Source organism: Tuber melanosporum, assembly GCF_000151645.1.
Source record: "Tuber melanosporum whole genome shotgun sequence assembly, scaffold_122, strain Mel28".
NCBI classification, from domain to species: domain Eukaryota; kingdom Fungi; phylum Ascomycota; class Pezizomycetes; order Pezizales; family Tuberaceae; genus Tuber; species Tuber melanosporum.
Window position 1 is genome coordinate 74,509 of NW_003298780.1, and position 21,393 is coordinate 95,901.

General features: G+C 43.5%; 3 protein-coding genes; 1 reads left to right on the forward strand and 2 right to left on the reverse strand.

Moving 5' to 3' along the window:
- Positions 1-10,329: 10,329 nt before the first annotated feature.
- On the reverse strand, positions 10,330-13,775 carry GSTUM_00002124001 (uncharacterized protein). XM_002835960.2 has 10 exons: positions 13,533-13,775; positions 13,407-13,476; positions 13,324-13,340; positions 13,174-13,259; positions 13,036-13,118; positions 12,805-12,972; positions 12,451-12,750; positions 11,047-12,399; positions 10,819-10,993; positions 10,330-10,768 (listed from the first exon to the last, which is right to left on the reverse strand). The coding sequence occupies exons 1-10, from the start codon at positions 13,571-13,573 to the stop codon at positions 10,755-10,757; spliced, it is 2,307 nt and encodes a 768-aa protein (XP_002836006.1). The 5' UTR covers positions 13,574-13,775; the 3' UTR covers positions 10,330-10,754.
- A 1,463-nt stretch (positions 13,776-15,238) lies between these two features.
- GSTUM_00002125001 (uncharacterized protein) lies at positions 15,239-20,958 on the reverse strand (the record flags this gene model as incomplete). XM_002835961.2 has 7 exons in its annotated part: positions 15,239-15,828; positions 15,885-15,991; positions 16,056-16,171; positions 16,234-16,486; positions 16,539-16,906; positions 16,990-17,043; positions 20,946-20,958. 7 exons carry the CDS (start codon positions 20,956-20,958, stop codon positions 15,792-15,794), a joined length of 948 nt encoding a protein of 315 aa, XP_002836007.1. The 3' UTR covers positions 15,239-15,791.
- A 112-nt stretch (positions 20,959-21,070) lies between these two features.
- Positions 21,071-21,393, forward strand: part of GSTUM_00002126001 (uncharacterized protein) — a 1,746-nt gene continuing 1,423 nt past the window's right edge. Inside the window, exon 1 of the mRNA XM_002835962.2 lies at positions 21,071-21,344.

Genomic DNA, 21,393 nt, shown 5'->3' on the forward strand with positions numbered 1-21,393 from the left:
AATGCGATACTTGAAAAATATTTAAGGGCCTACCTCAATTATCAACAAGATGATTGGTACAAGCTGTTATCTATGGCCGAATTCACATACAACAATGGAAAGCAAGAAACAATCGGCATAAAACCCTTCTTTGCGAATTACGGACAACATCCACAAAGTCAAACTACATATCATACGATTAATGATATGATACTGGACCAAACTGATATGGGGAAACTACATGAAACAATACAAGACAAAATGAGTCAAGCACAACAACGACAGAAGGAACAATACGATAAGCACTGAAGACCAGATCCGAACATACAACTAGGAGATATGGTATGGCTAATACCACGCAATATCCATACAACGCGACCATCAAAGAAATTGGACTACAAGAAAATAGGACCATTCCGGATACTGGAAAAAGTGGGCAGTCGAGCTTATAAACTCGACCTCCCCCCCCTCAATGCCAATACACAACACATTCCACATCTCAGTCCTTGAATTACACAACGACAAAAGGTTTCCTTCACAAACACTTATTCCTCCCCCACCGATCGAACTCGACGGAGAACCAGAATACAAGCTCGACGAAATAGTCGATTCCCGCTTCCTCCACGGTCACCTCCAATACTGAGCCAAGTGGACAGGATATTCTCCAGAACACGATAAAACTTAGTACTTCACACACAACTTTGAAAACGCACAAGATGTCATTTCAACCTTCAACCTGCGATACTCAGGCAAGCCCGGCCCAGGTGACGATCACGTTCAACCAAGACAAAGGCGAGGGAAGGCTCCCGCGCTGTTGTAACAACACGAAGGCTGGGGTGATAGCCCCTGCCAATTCATACCCACTAGCCCCGAATACACATTTATGGGGCCAACCGACAAAGAACTTAAGGAAAGAGAACAACAAGCACAGCATAACACCATGTCATAGACAGTATGCTACGAAGACGGTTGCCAAACACACTTTGGCGACAAAGAAGGCTCGGGATGGTTCCCGAGGGAATGTCGAAAGCGTGGCCCACGCCCGAACCACGTTCTGCAGCATTGGCAACAATGCTTCAGAAATGGGTGCAGAATACACAGGGCACAGAAAATATCTGCGGAATTCTACCCGCAGAAGGAAGGAAGTAGGAAAGAGTTGGAAGGAGAGGATGCCAGAAAGTCATCGGCTGCAAGGACGTGGTCCAGGGAGGGAGGGGCCCAAAACTCCTCAGCAGACACAGAACAGGATGTCAGGAGCCTACACAGGCAGATCCGGGGACTCCGAGAACAACTTAGCCAAGCCGAAGCCACAATTTCGGCAAACGATAAAACGATCGCGGAGCTAAGACAGCTGAACGATAATCAGCGGCACACGATAGAGATGGTGAATCTGACCCTAGAATCAGTAAGGGTCAGGTGGAGGACGGCAGACGAAAGGTTCCACAAGCTGAGATGAACCAGGTGCTCAGCAGGACGTGAACTATTCAAACTGGGAGAAAAAGCCTGATGGGACTCAGGCTTAGGAGGAGGTGAGCTAATGTCACGAACGTGGCTTAGCATGAAAAAGGTTTTCACGTGAAACATGGTTATGAGTCACAGGTATGTTATTGTTTTGCGCAGATAACCTATTCGGGTCATATGATTTGTTATGTGTGGGATTTGTCATGCTTTCGCATATGGCTCAAGTATGAGTCATGGGACGTGCGCCAGACGAGTATGCCTTGCATGGGTGCCTTGCAGGTAAGCCTTGGGCATATGATTTATGTTTCGCACATGACCTCATTATGAGGTCATGCGTTTCGCGCATATGACTCAGTCGAGTCATATGACTTGTTTATTGTGTTATGATTGGTTTATGAGTTTTGTACATGACCTCACTATGAGGTCATGGGTTTTGAGCATGTGATCACTTTGGTCACATGACTAGTTTGTTATGATTTGGTTTCACACATGTGACCACTTTAGGTCACATGACTAAGGGCGGGAAGAATACTATATAAGGAGGTCGATGCGGCCGAGGAAGATAGGTTCTTCATGCTTTGTTATAAGTACCTTTCCTACTTATTACGTTACCGAATATAAAACATCTTTACAATCTTTATCCTTATTGCAACAGTATTGTTACGCCGAGCAAAGTCCTTTACGAAGATGAGTTAGCGAAAGCTTACGATAGGCGTTCTCAATAAAAGACAAAGGTTTTGTACTATCGGTAATGTAACCGGTACGGGTACTCGGTTATTGGTTTTGTTTTATGTTTTGTTTTAAGTATCGCTTTGATACTTGGTTTGTTTTAAGTATCGTTTGATACTTGGTTTTGTTTTATGTTTTGTTTTAAGTATCACTTTGATACTTAAGGAGTTTTACCAAAGTGTATCAATTGATACCGTTGATTAGTTTAGTTCATGCTAGATATGAACAGATTTGTGTATTTAAAGACCGCCTGTTTCTACGATAGAGAAGGCAGACTTTGACAGACAGTATTTCAATATACTTGATTGAACGGTTACTTCTTTGTTCCTCAGTACACCCTCGAAGCCTCCTTTAGTTCTCAGCTCTCGCCTCCTCTCTGGAAGAGCAGACCACCTGCCAACTATCGTATCCATTTCTGATAACTTGACTAGCATCTTGCGAACACGTTACATTTTTTTAACCTCACCAAGTGGTTAAGAACCTGTCCCCAGATTTAGTCCTGATCAACCTATCGATATCCACGAGAACGCTAGCGGAGAGATGCGGAAAATCACGGCACATTCGGCTTCGTCTCACATCTAAGATAGAGTCTTTGACGACCCGGAGTGGGAAGCAAATCCTACGACAAGATCTTACAAGAAAGAAACAACCCCGACGCTCTACTAAAGAGCCAGGAGAACCCGCAAACACGGAAGACACACAACCCCCAGGAGAATGTCCATCTACCCCAGCAATGAAGCCTTCCTTTGAATCTCCAATCGACCCTGAGTCCAGTAGCGAATCAGACATGGCAAGCACAGGAGGAGGGCCCTCTGGAGGAGGAAAATCTTGGGCTAAGCCTGAGGAAGAGGAGGTACCCACAGTTTTTGAAGCTCCTAAGTTTAAACTCCACCTCCCAGCGAAGTTTACAGGAGAAGGAAAAGACCTCAAACTTGAAGCCTTTAACCGATGGGTGACGGAACTCACACACTATCTTCTCCTGCAAGGGAAAGATGTGGAAGACCCTACAACCGGACTATACATTGGATCATTTTGCGAAGGAAAGGCGACCAACGCATATCACCAATAGTATAAGGATTGCGGTAGAAACGTGAGATTAAGGGTATCTACAGTCCTCGATTACCTGAAAGGACGATTCCAATCCTCTATTACCAATGACCTCCTATACAACAAATTCATCCAGATCCAGCACGTTAATGGAACGCATGTCAAAAGAATTACAGATTTAGCTATGGATCTATTGATGTATAAGGACCGAATGCAGAAAGGAAGCATTTCCAACTACATCCTGACGCGACGATTCTATGACACTATGCACCCTACCCTCCGGTGAGAAGTAGAACCACTCGAGGAGGACGGCGATGATATCGTAGTAATAATTGCAAGAGCAGAACGAAAGGACGCCATCCACCATGAAACCAAGGCTTACAAGACACAGACATCCTCCAGCAGGAATAGCCAACCACGACACAAACCCTCCAGCAACTCTGAAGATGATACCCCACAGGTTTTCAAAAAGAAAACCAAATCCTCCAAGCAATCGAGACGGCAGAAAGGAGAATGATTTGAATGCAGAAAAACAGGACACATGGCAAAGCACTGCCCTACGAAGAAAGGGAAAGGAAAGGCAATTAAGCAAGAAGTATCGGCCAACAATGTTGAGAGCGATGGTGATGATGCCTAATCCAGCGAACATGAGAAAATCTATATTGGATATATCGATGTGGAGTGCAACAGTGTCAGGCCCCTGGCTACATTTAAGGCACACACCGCCCTGGAAGGTACTATTCTCATCAATGGCAAGAAGGCTCGAGTCCTATTCGACACTGGCGCGATCGGAAGAGACATGATCAGCAATGCCTTTATTTCTATCCATGGGCTCCCAACTCGAGACCTTAACCAACCCATACCAGTCAATATGGCAGTAAAGGGATCACAATTCACAAGTCATAAAACCTGCAGTGCAACTATTCGACTTGGTTCTGCCATCATACCCTCCCAGGAAATGCTCGTTGGAAATCTAGCCAAATACGATGCCATAATAGGTATGCCATTCCAGAACTCACACAAAGCTATAATCAGGTGTGGGGAATCAGCCATCGATTTCCCAGATGAGAAGGTCAGAGTCTCATGCAAACCAACAAGCGGAGAATACCGAGCCGCAGTCTATGAAGCAACTGCCCAACACCTATTGGATGAATACTCTGATGTTTTTCCTGATCAAATCCCCAAAGAACTACCGCCTATGAGAGAAGTAAACCATCATATTCATCTTCGAGACCACTCTAATCTTAAGAACCAACCCACCTACTCTATCCCTGATGCATACAAAAGTCCGCTATGTGACTGGATCAATCAACAACTAAGAAGAGGAGTTATCTACCGAGCGGAAGACCCAGGTGCCGCTCCTATGTTTGTTCAACCCAAAGCAGATTGCAAGAGAATCCGCCCTTTGGTTGACCTCAAACTACGGAATGAAAACACTGTTATGGACAGCTCCGCTATCCCAAACCAAAGCCAAATCATTAATGCAGTTGGACAGGCTATGTTCTGAAGCAAGATTGATCTAAGCAATGTGTATTTCCAGTCAAGGTTAGATCCAGAATCTCAACGCTACAACAGTTTCAAAATACTCTTCGGAAGTTTCATTAGCCGAGTTATATTACAAGGTTATATGTATGCACCCGCCACCTTTATACGAATTATGGAAAACCTCTTGAGCGAATACCTCCACCATTTTGTCTGGGTCTACATTGATGATATTCTCATCTTCTCAAACACCAAAATAGAACATGCCTCCCATATAGGTTTGGTTTGTACCAAACTAAGGGAAGCTAAATTCTATGCTAGCAGAAACAAATCAATCCTGGTTGCCGATAAACTCGATATCCTAGGACATGTTATAGATGATGAAGGAATACATGCAGCCCCTGGAAAAATATCATGTTTAACAGAATGGACGACACCCCGGAATCAAAAGGAACTCCTGCGATTCCTAAGACTAGTCAACTATATTGCCCAGTTCCTACCACACCACACCACTGTGACAGCGCTGCTCACAGACCTTACCGGCAATGCAGAATTTGTCTGGACCCACACTCATGACCAAGCCTTTACCAACATCAAGGAGTTGATTAAAAATGCCAATGTTATTCGACCTATCAACTATAGTAAACCAGAACCAATATGGCTAATTACTGATGTATCGGATGTTGGAGTTGGAGCATGGGTTGGGCAAGGGGCCTCCCATGAAAGGGCAAGACCAGCGGCATTACATAGCAGGAAGTTCACTAACTCACAGATGAACTATAGAACAACAGACAAGGAAGCCCTTGCTATGATTGATGCTCTCGCCGCATTCAACCACATCCTGATGGGCATTACCTTCACCATTATTACCGACCACCAACCCCTTACTAACCTTAAAACCAAAAGGATCCCTGGAAGGAGAAGAACACAATGGATAGGAGAGATCAGCAAATACAATGCAAAAATCATTTATACCTCTGGAAGAACGAACTATTTAGCTGATGCTCTCTCCCACCTATATGAGAACCAAGAACTCACAGACCCTCCTCTTGTTCATGACCACACAAGGCAAAGCGAAGACAGCCCTGACGACACCTCCTATGAACAAGAACCATCGATGGCCACTGCCAGCTCTGCCGCTTCCTCCAATCCTTTCTCTTACACCATGTACAGAGCTGCCAGAAATGAACAAGGAAAGGACATTGATGATGAGTGGAAAGACGATTGCACCCTCCACAGCACACCTCCTCACGAGCTTGAACAAAGCAGACTCCACTGGTCCCATTGTTACCTTGATACCTGCCCTTCTCACCAGAAAGAGATTAAATTCGGCAACAGGTACCAGCGACCATACTATATGTCTACTGATGATTCCAAAAACACCAGCTTCGACACAACAGAAGGAGCAGAGGAGATGATCGATGAAGATAAACCAACCCAATCTCCTCATACCTTAATCCTGTTCCAACAAGATACCAAGGTTTTGAAGAACTCGAACAAGCAGCAGCCTACATGGATGCAATATCCTATTTACACCCCCCACAGTCAGCCCCGCGATCCTCTCCTCCCATAACAGATTCACAACCACTATATGGTAGACCCTTACGAGTATACAACAATGAAACCATTGTCTCGGTCATACCTCCTACTATTCCCGAGCATCGCTGACAACTCTATGAAACCTTTGAAGACGAAGAGGAAGTACCTAGCGATCCGACAAGAGGATCTCTCATTGAGGATGAACGAGATGTTAGATCAACCACAGAAGAATTGACCTCCTCTTTCCGAAGCCCAATGATAGTGGGATATCGCCACGATCCGATTTACTTCAAAGCCATGGATAGCTCCAGGCATGGAGACCTCGCTCCCTACAACATATCCAATGGAATGGTCTATACCAGCACCCATTATGGTGACCATTGTCTGTACATCCCAAAAGGCCATATGTTCAATGGAATGACTATTAGGGAATATGTTATTACCAAAGTCCACAACAAAGAACACCACAGTACGGACCGCAACCTCCAATCTGCCTCGGAATATGTTTTCTGGCCTGAAATGCGAAAGCACTTCCACAATTTTGTCAAACAATGCGAACTCTGCCAGGCAAATAAGGAGCGACCACAACTACCTGAAGGGAAAGCGCAGACCCTCCAACTACCATGTGAAATATTCGAATCCTATGCCATCGATTTCGCAGGACCATTCAACAAGTCCGTAGGATATGACACCATCTTGGTAGCTGTGGATCGATTTTCCGGATATACATGGCTCATACCAATGAAAGTTACCGATTCCTTCAAAGACACCTGGAATAACCTCCAACAATACCTGTTTACCCCCCATGGGTATCCCTTATCTATTATCAGTGATGCGTGATCCCCGCTTCACCACCAAATTCTGGAAGCAAACCTTGACCTCCCTTGGAATAAACCACATCATGGCTACCCCTGGACACCATGAGACTAATGGCCAAGCAGAACGAAAAATCCGCGAAGTTAAGACCGGAATCAGGAACTTGATCAATGAATGACAGACCAACTGGGAACCAGCCCTTGTTGAACTCGCCGCATATATCAATGCCGGATATTCAGACACCTTGGGAATGTCTCTATACAAGGCAGTTTTCGGCCGTCAATACCCTCTCCTACCTACAACTCTATTTAAGAACTCCTCAGTCCCAGCCTCTGATGACCATCTAAACCGCCAACAAGCAATTCGGAACGATGCCTTCCAAGCTGTTAAAGCTGCCCGATTCCAAAGCACCACTACTGCTCAGAAACGACGACGTAAATATGTCCCCATCCCACCAGGTGATATGCTCATGGTACATGGAAACAGGTTCATTACCAATATTGGACGCAGCAAGAAACTACAACCCCGATAGTGAGGACCTTTCAAAGTTTTATCTTTTGACGAGCATACAGAAAACTACACTGTCCAGATGGATGGACGCATGTATCGCCACAATACTGCAGTTTTCCATGCCTCATCTGTCAAGTGATTCCATCCAAATGACGACTCTAAGTTCTTTGGAAGATCCCACCCTTGACCTGCACCTATCATCATCGATAAGAAAGATGAATGGGAAGTTGAAGAAATCAGAGACCACCACCTTTGGCATGGAAATTATCAGTTTCTAGTCAAATAGAAAGGATATCCAACAAGTGAAAACAGCTGGGAACCACTAGAAGGACTGGAGCATGCTATGGATATAGTGAACGAATGGTGGAAAGACAATATGCCAAACGAATCCCTCCCTCCAACAATCAATTACATCACCATGTGCTGGACACCCATGATGCCAGAAACTGAGCGATGGCATACAGAACTCGAAGCTAGAGATGGATTTTGGGCACCATACTTTGAATCAGAATTCGAAAGTAGCGATGATGAAAATCATACTATGGAACAGGTTCTCGACAACCTTATCTGATCCCAATCACCATCCCAATACCATAACGATGTCAAACTATGTGGAACTCAATGTGAGGCTGCGACAACAGATTGTTGGACTGTTGTTGAACCGCGATGTTATCCAACTTGAAGACTACTTCGAAATCCTCTGGATAGATTACTGTCCTGATTGTGATCATGCTTGAGTTGATGTAAAACGCGAATCTGGTATTCGTGACTACTGTGACTTGCATTTCTTTGAGTCTAAGTGTTTCCTTAGAGCTTCCTCTTGTCCCTGGTGTGATACTTATGATGAAGAGTTTTTAGCGGAAACTGAAGCCTTTAGTTTCTCAGACTCCACTTTTGATGATTATTAGGTTTTGTTTACTTAAACAGTTGTTTTGTTTTGGGGAATGTAACCGGTACGGGTACTCGGTTATTGGTTTTGTTTTATGTTTTGTTTTAAGTATCGCTTTGATACTTGGTTTGTTTTAAGTATCGTTTGATACTTGGTTTTGTTTTATGTTTTGTTTTAAGTATCGCTTTGATACTTAAGGAGTTTTACCAAAGTGTATCGATTGATACCTTTGATTAGTCTCGTTCATGCTAGACATGAACAGATTTGTGTATTTAAAGACCCCCTGTTTCTACGATAGAGAAGGCAGACTTCGACAGACAGTATTTCAATATACTTGGTTGAACAGTTACTTCTTTGTTCCTCAGTACACCCTCTAAGCCTCCTTTAGTTCTCAGCTCTCGCCTCCTCTCTGGAAGAGCAGGCCACCTGCCAACTATCGTATCTATTTCCGATAACGTGACTAGCATCTTGCGAACACGTTACAGGTAACATAGATGGAGGCCTAAAGCTATCGGAAGACAAAGAAAGAAGAAGATAGAAAGAGAACCATCATTCCCTGTTACCAAGAACTAACTATCCAGAGAGGGATCATTACAAGCAGTTAGATCATATTCTTAAGTAAGTATTTCTATATCAAAAAACAGAAAATACAATAATTATAAGGATGTAGAACCTACCCTTTATGCCCTGGTGCACTATCTTCAACAACCCTAATTCAACCAAATCTCTCACAACACTCATGCCAGAAAGGAATTAAAACTGGATCCAGAATTTACTTAGTATACTCATAAGAATCCACTTTAACCTTTCCTGGTACTACCACTAGCTTTGACCTTAAATCCCTACAAAAGGCTCCCCATACCATAACTGTCTCCCTTCCTGACTCCCAGACCTCATCAATGCAATCCTGATCATATTTCTCAGAAGGTTCTCTTATCACTCATCCTCTCTGCCCAAATCCAGCTGTAGAGAATGAGGTTTCATCAGTCCATATGATTCTAGACCAGTCTCTTAGTTTCCAAGCTCTTTTTCTCATACACCAACCAAATCTAATTGGTATATTTTTAGGGCGCAATCCCCATCTAAAATATCTTTTAGTTATGTAAACACTTGAATTTTCATTAAAGTACTTACTTCTTGCGTGGTTTTCTTTTATTTAAATTAAGACTCTTAGCTGCCTTCCTAATTGTCCTGGATGATCCCTTTAATCCCTTCTCTTCTTTAATATCCTCTCAAGAAAGTCTTCTATTTCTTTTATTTTCTTTAATAAAAGACTTTAGATCAAGTAGATCAGACTCCTGGAAGATTGGAGGTCTTCCTGTTCGCTGTTAGTTGGAAGGACTACCTGTTTCCCGATACCGTTGATAGATGCGAGTACAGGTACTATGGTGAACTTTAAGGCCTATTTTTTCCTTCAATTCGGTAGCTATCTTTCTGAAAGACCACTCCGCTATTTCTTGGAGAGCAATAATACTGATCCGGTCATCAAGCGTGGTTTCCCACTCGAAGCGCTGTCGCTTCTTTGTCAACGATCGCCGCCGCTTAAGATTTCGTGGACTAATTGCTAAATCATTTAATTTTATTATTATTTCAACTTTATGTACATATTCATTTAATTAAACTACTTATGCTCACTTCTGCGGGTTCCCTTTACCCTCATAGTGCTTTTCTGAAATGGTTTGGCAGGTGGTGGGGGATATGGTGAGTATTGTAGTGATGGGGGTTGGGAGTAGAGTTGCAATCTTGTGGGAAGCGGTTGCTACTGTGTCGCACTACTTCTTTCCCCCCCCCTCGTACACTAAACCGTATCATGCCTGCTGCCCATGAACGGGTAAATTAATTGTCTAGAAGCTACAAGTTATCATACTCTGCTAATATTTGCTGCCATAATGCGATATTTTTAGCACTGAATATCAAACTAAGAAATTTGAGCTTCGGTTCTATGTATTGTAAAAAAAGTTGCCCTAGGAACAGGACAACGGCTTCTCCACACTGGTATAGCTATCCAACCATGAACCAATGGACCCGTACCGGTATCTTAAAAGACCTAAAGATACATACCATGCAAGCCCAAGAGAAAGAAAAGTTAAAAACGGAGATTTAGGAAATTTGTTTAGAGAAGCAAGACGGCAAAAAACTAAGGACAAAACCCATCCTCCAACATACACTGGTTTACTACCACAGACCACATACCAACCTATCTGCAATGGTGGATACCGATCTGTAGCTAGTTATAAGAAGACAATTTAGTCCCGGTAAAATTAGATGTCGTTAGCAGTCATTATGTCGTCGCAACAATTCCTTAGGCCAAGTAACCTGTATCAAACGTTAGCAAACAGTTTCAGCTGGAACAAAGAAAACAATACCTAGACGTTCCCCATCCAAGCGCTCAAGGTACTCCTTCTCTAACAAGATATCAATGCACTTTTTGATATCGGGAATCTTGGGTGTAAAACGGGACTTAATTTGCCCAATGGTCTCCTGCACCAATACAACATGTTTGAGTACCTTGCGGGCCTTCATGATGCGAACGATCGCGGACTAGAAACTATCAGTAAAATAATTCCGCATACAATAACAGATACATATCTTACCTGCATCAGGAGCTTACGGTCCTCCTCAATGGTTTTATGAGTCTCCTCAACCTCCTGCTTCTGTTCTGCCCTGACAGCCATATTGAGATTCACACGAATCTTCTTAGATTTAAAATCGAAATTGAGGGAGTATTGAGTGCCTGGCCCAATTTTTGAACCAGGAGGCGATATGGTCAATACCTTGGCTTTCAAGAAGACCGCCAACGCCGGCTCCATATACTCCTTCGACAACCCAGTAGATTTTTCAAATTCCTCATAGGAAATCTTTGTCGCATCGTTAAACAATAAGAGCATGGCCATCTGGTATGTCGAGACCTGGAAAGTATATGGGGTCTTGGTTGCTTTGCAATAACTGGCTTTTAGTTCCCCTTTGCAAAGATGCCATAGCCAAGTCAATTTACGGCCATTATGCTTCCCGTTATAGAACTCAACGAATCGAGTGTAGGTTTGAACTATAACTTCAGGGATATTGAATGGGGTTGTGGGAGGGTTCAGAGGCCAAAAAGATGTTCCGAGAACTTGGCAGCTGAAGTCAACACCATTAGACGCACTCTCTCCCTTTCCTTCTAACCACGCCTTATAGTTGTCATTGAGATCCTTAGAGATCTGCATATCCTGGAACATGCGTTGGAGTTTGTTGGTGTATTCAAAGCCGCAGGCCTCCTTGAGCTTTCCAATCATGCTTGTCTCCGCATCATCGGAGGCCGAAGTAAAGTTCACCAGCCTCTTCGCCAGCATTTTAGAGTAGAATTTCTGAAAAACATCCTTGTCTTCAACATATTTGAAGACTGTCATGATAGCCGTGAGCTTGTTCTCAAGGTCCGATTCTTCGGCGCTCTTGGCGCTCTTGCGCAAAAGTGAATCTGCATACTTTGCAAGAAGCTCGGGGGATTTTGTAGATGCCGACTTGCATACTTTGTTTCTGTTGACAAACTCGCGACAGGCGTTATCCAAGGAGCGGACAAACTCTGCCTCCCCTTTGAATGCAACATTCACAAGGTTCTGGTACTGCGTATGAACTTCCAATAAAGCATCGACATAGACTTTTGGATCAAGATTGTCCCCCCCCTCATCGGCAATCTTATCAACAGCAGAAGTTCCAGCTCTCCTAACGTGCGCTTCAAATTTCGTACGAAGAGGCTCAAGTCCATCCGGTATACGAGAAAGAAGGTTATACATCCTCTGCAAATCGCTCTGACGATCATTGTCTAGCAACACCTGAAATTCCTCCCGCAGAAGGGGGGCATGTTCCTGAATGAGGACTTTCTGGCAAGTCTTCATCAATGGCCCATAGATATCGGGGTGGAGATACATTTGCACACGCCCTTCCTCTTCAGCTAACCTTGTCTCGGCCTGGAATTCATATTAGTACCAAGCACCACGATTAGCTACGAGGGGACGAACTTTTTTCATGTACTCTACCACACTATTTTCGGCCACAAACTGTTTGGATTCCATTTGGTAATAGGCGGTAGTAGCCTCCAGGAAGGGCTTTTCAAAGAATTGACGATAGACATCCAGGGTCGACTTTGAAGAATCGCTTTCATCGAGCCCCAGAGAAACAAAGGAATCTACTATGCTTTTGACCATAGCGGTTTCGATGGTCTCGCCATTTCGCTGTTTCTCAACGAGCTTCAAAACACCATCCATGACGTATTTTTGGACATGATCGAAGAGATCAACTCTCCAACGTACAAGATGGAGCTATGACACCAAATATTAACCCTAACCTTTTTCTTCTCCAAAGAACAAACGAACCGTATAAACATCGTAAATGTTTTTCTTGCCTTCATCCATTTCACGCTTCACCCAATGTCGATTGAGGTATCGGAATAAGTGGTTGATGTATTTCGCAGCAGTGGTATACCGATCCCAATCACGAATGTATAAAGCGAGGAGGGCCTCGTCCGCATGGCCAGATGCCTCCTAAACCCACCAAATCAGGGAGTGGTCATAATTAGCAGTAGAATAGAATTTTATCCAACTCACATCCTTCAGAGCGGTGAGGTGCTTGCTTAGGTAGCCTATAAGGTTTTTGTATAGATCCTCTCCAAGTAGGTGAGCTACAGCGCCTCAAAAACAAAGTCAGCAAACCAGAACCTTCTCTAAAGTTGGATGACGACAGACCACCTCGATGAACGGCACCCGAATTATGCAGCGCTTGGGGACTAGAGTTCACTGCCTTTTGGGATGTGCAGAAGTTGTGAACCGCACTGATGTTGGGTGGGGAACAGTTAGTGAGCAAACTGCAAATGTGTCCGGAGGAGAATATTTTACGTATAGACGCCCATGTACTAGGATAGTGGTCAGCCTACTGAATACAATATCAACAGTGAGAAACCAGACGTAAAATAACTCACTGTAGTCATATCAACACCTGTCTGGAGATTCTTCATAATCTTCTCGACACCCGCCTCGAGATAGCTCCATCTAGCAAGATAATTCAGCCCCAAACTATCGCAGAGAAAAATACAAGAAATACTTACGTTTGACCAAGGTCCTCCCTGTTTGGTGCCTTTGGCTGCATCCTTTAGACACCTTGTTGATGCAAAGAGGGGATGTGGAAGGAGAAACAGAGCTGCTTTCGGAGTCCGTAAAAAATGCCGAAACTACCGTAGCGTGCCAGGGCAATACAGTCGGGAGGTGGAATGAGAAATATAAGGAGAGAATTTAAGAAAGTGAACTGTTTGCAAATCGAGTTCACTAGATGGTGGGGTTTGGGGTGGGTGGAGGAAGGCTGGCGATGAAAGTGGATGCTGGTGTTGGAGGGGAACCTAGGAAGGTGAGTGCTGGTTCTGTCTGGTGTGGTGTTCTGAGGCTGGGTGTTAGGACTTGGCTGGGCGCTATTCTATGCACCTATGAGTCGCCCGGTACTTCGTGTTGCGGGTACAGTAGAAAGAGCGGCTCAATTGAACCCGCAAAACTCAAAAGCCGAACAACTAAAAAGCTAGGGTTCCTAATCCCAACTAATCTATATTATCATATCATCTGGTATGGTACGAGTACCTGACACCCGCTAGTAAACAGATACCACCGTTGCCTCGTGAGGACCAATGGTGAAATACAGGCATGATGATAGGATAAATGGCGCTTGGGTGATATAGACTACAAGTATCATCCAATTTTCCACTGCATCGGAGCGTGAAAAGCGTGAAAATGCTGATACAAGTACTCCATACTACCGGTACTATGGCGATTCTAAATACGGTAACTCGAAAGCCTAAATTCTGTACCCATATACACATGGACATACTGGTAACATCACACATTAGGCAATTCTAAGTCACTATACAGTACTTTACGTTAGATATATCTATAATACTCAGTTGCCCACACAAGGTAATATTGTATGATAAGTCGTTATCATACTAGACTATGCAACTAACAACCTGATTGCAATACTCGTACTATTCGTATCACAGTAGTTCTTGCGATTCGTTGCCCTCGTCAGCCCGGTAATCTCATGACTTAGAGACAAAAGTTCTTTAGTTCCATGATTATTATAATATATTTTATCCTAGTACCACCTACTACAGTAACTAAAAACAAAAACAAAAAACAAAAAAGAGAATAAATCAAAAACCAAGACAACACAAAAATAAAACAAAAGAAGGATTAGTTGCTTTCCAGACACGGTATAGTAATAGCCTAAGTCCATTGGCCCAGTTGGATCTCATTAACTGGTTTTGCAGTTCTATTAACTTATCAAACTAAACCTATCAGGGGCTGGTGTCCCTATTTATGATGTGATATCATACAAGGAATATTTAGAACCCTAGTGAGATAACGAACCCCAGGAGTTAATACGGTATCTGTTCGCACGACCCAACAGGCCACAAACTGTCTCGAACCCGGATATATCATAGCTACACTGTCTAGGGTACCGATAGCAACAGTTCTGCAACATAGTCATTGTTATTGGCCTTGCGTCTGCCTACTCCGGAATATAAGAGAACCTCACAGGAACAGAGAGCCCAGATGCTTCAGGGACCGGAGATTGAGTCTGAGATGCTGTTATTTGAATATTAGTAGAGTGCTCAATAAATTTCTACCGGAACTGTAGGGCTAGCCCCAGGGAGATCTGCCAATGCAGAGGGCATTGTGCATTCTTCTTGGGTATGACCCATAGCTACTCTTCTTGGGGCATAAGGATACAATACAAGCAGTGGCAAGGCATGATGCTGCAAATGTATCAAAGCAAAATCCCTCCAAATGTATTCTTTCCCATTCTCCCAAAACGAACTCAAATACAAGACAAGCTAACAAGATACCGACCTATGAAGCTACTTAGCCTCTGCGCCCACACCCAAGAGTTGATTAGCAGCAGCAGAATAATTATATAATGCAAGATGATAACTAGCATGAACACCTGCATCAACAAGAGGGAAAGGGAAAAAAGAAAAAGAAAAACAGAGAGTGTGATAATAGGTGTGCTGACATAGGAAAGGACACAGATAACCCGACAGAGTAATAGCAAATAAGGAACCAAACCAGAAGTACAAGTACAAAAGTAAAGAGCAAAGGAACGCCGTGCCCACCTACCCATGCATTTTCTCCCACTTCCGAGAAAAAGAAAAAGAAAGAGAAACAGACAGTTAAGGGAAATACCGATAGACCTATGCCATGTGACAAAGAGAGATATACAATGACTACAAAATTATCTTTGGCAGAGAATTATAAAGGGAAAATTGGAAGTTATGGATTTTTTGACTCCCTTGTGAAAGCCCGGTTAGGGGGGTTGATTATTATGAACGGGCCCCCGAAGAGACTCTCTCCACAAGTCTAATAATATAAATTTCAGTTGATGAAAAATATCAACCACACGAAGAAGTACCCACCTGAACACACTAACTGTGAATGTTGACACCCAAGCACATAGTGCAAGGAATAGAAACGCTGCAAGAGCACGTTGCCTATCGCATATAGAATCCACGGTTCTGGAGCTCTGGATCCGTGCATTAGTATCTCGATTAGTTAAACACCTCGCTGTTTGGACTGTTGAAGCTTACATTGAGGTCATCTTTAAAATCAGCGCTTCGACAACTCCATCGAACATCGAAGAGTGTGTCAAAAGCCAAAGATAAGTTGGCCGAGTCAAAAATGATGAACAATAGGTCAAGCATTACTAGAATTGGTTGCAGCGTCAGTTTAAAAGCGTAGATATGATTAGAAGGTTGGTAATCTCACTCAATCGCATCTTCGCTTTAGGAGACCGCAAACCGAGCGGTTTGCCAGAATACTCGTCATATGTAATGTAAATCAAGTATATCAAAGCGACCACATCCACAATAATAGCCATAATTGTAGATGGCTTTTGTTCGAAATTGTACTTGTTGCTCAATTGAAACACACTGCATGCGAAGGCTAGGGCCAGAAGCGAAAGTACCCAAATCAAAGCCCTAAAGGTCAAAGGGACCATGGGGTTATTTAGCAGCGTAACCTGCGCACTGCGTCAGCAACTAATCCCCCCCTTCAGTAAGTAGTAGACGTACATGTGCCCTCTTGTACCATATCTTCCTGGTCTTCGAACCGACAAACAACGCACCATCATTTTCCTCTCCGACCCCATCGCCTTGGTTCTCCATATCTCTATTATTTGAAAGCCATGGGCTACTGAGATCGCCTTGTTGAGACAGCCATCCATCATCAACTCGTTTTTCGGACTGGGATGACTGCGGCGGGTAAGAAGTGACTTCCACAAACCCCCGCCATCGGCTGGCATGCTCTCGCAATGGCGAAATCGTGACGGGGGTTGCTTCTCGCTGAGCATCATGCGCTGATCGCTCTGGGGGTCTCCGGTGAGCCATTGGTGGAGGAGAAATCAAGTCATCTTCGTCTTCCTCCCGCCGCTGAACCCACGCTACAAGTAATAGACTGTCAGCCTGACACGTCCGAAAACCGTAAACTGCCACCAATAAATCTTACAACGAGGGGGGAGCCAACTTGGTAGCGTCCGGACATTATCCCACTTGTGATGATCCATATAGTCTCTACCGTCTTTTGCGTTCCCACTTGCGAGAGATCGTGAAGAGAGAGAATTTGTGGAAGTGGAGTTTCGGGCAGTGGTTGTCCCGGTTAGCACATCATGCCGTTTTTCGTGCTGTTGTGACGACGACAGACCGGAGGTTGGCCTCTGCTCGGCACGAGAAGAGGGACTCTGGAGCTGATGCTGCTGTTGGGGCGACTGCTGGTGCTGCGGTAACTGCTGCTGGTCAACAGGCTGGTTGGCAGCCATGTCGACACTGACGCAGCCTTTCCCGAGTTAGGGGGCGTGATGAGGCGGAGAGCTGTGGATTGGATTGGATAGGGATGCGAAGAACGAGGCAATGCTTGATGCTGTCGTCCTGGGCCCCTTGATTGATTTAAGATGGGTAACCGGGTCAAGTGTATCGACTGGATGCGGGAAATTGGCTTCTGGGTCGGGACTCCAGAGAGCGTTTTCCTTCGGGATCCAAGCCGGAACGGCGAATGAGATCTGGGCGCGATGAGTGCACAAGGCGGTGCCAAGAGGTAATACGAGTAGGCGAGCCAGGACCCTAGTGTGGCTTACCATCGAATTCCTGGTATGATACAAGTAAATTTATGGATACCGGTACTTGTGTCATAAGGGAGCTGGACACGCTCAAAGTATCATACTTCATTAGGATTGAGTGAGGCTGGTGAAGAAGGATTTTATTTGTATGATAGCAACTTGAACAACCGTAACAAGCATAATTTGCACAGCCACGTTTGGGCAAGCCTTTTTTTTTTCACTTTTTTTTTCTTTCAAGGATGGTAACAGAGCTCTTTGATGACGTTTTCTCTCTGCGTTTTCCCCCACGCCGAATACTTAGGCTCTGTTTGGCGGGAACGGAACTGGTCCGTTCCCCCATACAAACGACCGTTTCCTTCCGTTTCAAAACGGTTGGAGTAAATCCAGTGTTTGGTAATGTAGAAAAACAAGAACCGTTCCGTTCCAAAGTGGATCTTGGCAACCAGGTTTGCAACAGTAGCTGGTCCCCCACTTAGGCTAGTTTTGTATTAAAAAATTTTTGTAATGTATAAAGACATCTTAATTAAAAATAATAACCAGAGTATTCCCTATACATCATATTTTCCACTGGCACCTCCAAAAACAACTCATACACCTCCAAGATAGCATCTCACCCCAATATGAGCACAATTCATACAGCCATAATTCAAAGACGGATTCATATCGCAATTACCTCTGCTCTCTATTCTCATCTATTCCTCTCTAAAGAACCTGTTCATACATCTATTCGAACTGGAATGATTTATACTGCTGAAATCCTGCAAGCACATCCTCGTCGTGCTTTAGAGGTTATTCGTATGCCAATTACAACATTGTTAGACCTTTGAGACTGGGTAATTGAGAGGGGATTACTGGTGTCTACACGTCAAGTAGCTGTGGAAGAACAACTTGTATTGTTTTTATAGATTATTGGACATGGAGCTACAAATAGGGAAGCTCAGGAACACTTTCAGCATAGTGGAGAAACAATTTCATGGTTAGTATTAATTGCACTATAATATTTATATATGAAATGTTTATTATTCTAATTATTTTACAGCTATTTTCATCAAGTTCTAAAGGCTCTCCTGCCTCTGTATGAAGCATTTGTACATCTTCCACCAAACAATATTCCTGCAAAAATACGGAAAAATTGGGGAAAGATGTCCAATTTTAAGGATGTTCGTGGAGCGATCGATGGGACACACATTTTGGCCCATGTCCCACGAAACCAGCAGGGTCCCTATCGTAACTAGAAAGGTACCCTCTCGCAAAATGTTCTTGCTGGATGCAGCTTGGATATGTACTTTTTCTATGTATGTTCTGGCTGGGAGGGTTCAGCCAATGATGCTCGAGTATTAGAAAATGCTGTGATTCATGGATTTCCAAGACATGAAAATACAGTTTATCTTGTAGATGTAGGATATGGTCTTCGTCCTGGGTTTTTAACACCATACCGTACCGTACGATATCATCTGCAGGAGCAAGCACAAGCTCATTTACGTTCACGAACTAAGGAAGAGCTTTTCAACCTACGTCATGCTTAGTTACGAAATGTTATTGAACGTATCTTTGGAGTTTTACGGAAGAGGTTTTAAATTCTCAATATAGCTCTAGAGTTTGACCTTACCACACAAGCTCAACTTATATTGGTAGTTTGTGCATTACATAACTTTATTCGACACCGGGCAAATGGAGAGGAGGATCAATTTTACCAGGATGCTGATTCATCCTTGGAAAACATCAATCACTCTGAGGAATCAAATCCAAGTTATGAGGAGGAGGATGAAGGAAATGTTAGAGAGGCACAAGATATGGGAGAGATGAAACAAGATCGAGACAAACGTGCAACACAAATGTGGCTTGATTATGTACAATACCAAAACCAGTCACAGTAGACTAACTGCTGTAGAATTCCTAGGCCTTGTAACGTACTATTTGACCTCTTAACCAAAGCTCCTGATCTTCACCTTCCTCTAATGCTAAAAACACTTCTGCCTTAACTGGGTTCTCAAAAAGCTCATATCCAGTAACAATATCTTGTGTTGACCACCCTGGTCTTCCTTTATACTTTTGTTAAAGCTTTGATACAGCTTGCTGAACAACTGATTGGGATGCTGCAATAGTAATTGGTGTAGTGGCCATCCCTTCAACAGCAGTGATCAGCCGTTCAGAAACACTCCTTGGAGGTTGTTGAATATGTCCCAGTGGTGCTAGCCTTCTCCGCTTATGTTGATGAGGACTTGTATCGGGGCTGGTCTACTCTGGATCAGCCTGAGTTGCTAGATCTGACCTAAGGGGCGAAGGAATCGTGATTTGTTGTAATTTTGTATGGCCAGGATAGATTGCATGACCACCTGTTGCTTGAACTCCCTCCATGATTTCCACCAACTCAATTGCATTTGCAAGTGGTTTGTCACGAAACTCTCGTATTCCAGGCTGTTTTTTTATTTCTTCCTCCCATACTTCATCTGGTGCAGTAACCGCACCAGTCTTAAGATCAACCCCAAAACCACTCAAATCTTTCAACCTGGTCCACATCTTCCATTTTTTCTTCAAGGTGTCCAATTTGCCTTGACATCTCTCACCTGTTACAGGAGCCCCAGGTCCAGCAATCAGAAGAACTGTCTCAGCAATCTTATCCCAAACTTCCATCTTTAGCCCATTATTAGATCGTTTTCCAGTCCTAATAGCTTGAACTAGTTCTCGCAACAACACAGATGTCATTCCAGGAGACCATTCAACTGGAAGCCGGCGAGGCTTGCGGGTTTTCTGCTTGCTTCCCGTAAAGGAGGAAGGTACTTCACAGGGGTCTAGAACACAAATTTCGGATAAATTTTCTGAAAAAAAAGTTAGAACTTATCATCGTAACTATAGTGATATTTAACTTACCTTCAATCTCGCAGGAGTGGTTAGAACACTCAGGTTGATGCCCACTTGGTAGTATACATGCAGTATTTTGACTTGCAGTAGTATCCGAGTCTAACTGTATTGATTGAGTCTTATCGCTCAAGGTTTGTGTATTCAAAGGTGAACTACTATTTTAAATTAGTAAACAATTATGATAAGTATGGTGAAAGTGGTAACACACTGGTATTGAGGAGAATGCTCGTCCATCTTGGTATCTGTGAATAAGTTGAAACCTCTTTAGAGAAGGGAGAAGTTTTCACGAATGTTAAGATAAGATAGTTTTTTTTGTACAGGAGACTGAGAGATTTGCACATAATATAGAATTTATTTCATTAGTTTACAAGAAAAAGAAAAAAGCAGATTTATTAGGGTATGGTATTCAAAATTACTCTGCCCTATAGAGTGTTGCCAGGGGTTAAAAAAAATTCTCAATTGAAGGTAAGAGAAACCGTTTCGAAACAGAAGTGCTCCATTTCACCTGTTGCAGCCATTTTGAAATGGACCGTTCCTGAACGGTTCCGTTCCCGCCAAACAGAGCCTTAACAATTGACGCCTATTATCACTCGCGGATGACCCACAAGAAATCCTTTCGCCTGCAAAACACTCAGGTACTGTACCAATTAGACTATTTCGACGATTGCTCTTCAGCTGAACAAGGGAGTTAACTTACTTCTCTATCTATCAATTATATCTTCCTACCAGCGATAAAATCGATATCGGTAGACCACCGTACCTTTTATCACTCAACATGTCCTCCTTATAAAGTCCTCGGGCCCACCAGAATGTATCATACCTAAAAATTTTAAATCCATAATTTTAACCGTCTCCTTTTCCCCATCCCCTCTTACAATTCCTTAGTTTTTCTCATAAACTTTAGGTAAGCCAATCGAAACGTAGGAACAAGGGTCACCCTATTGATAACCTCA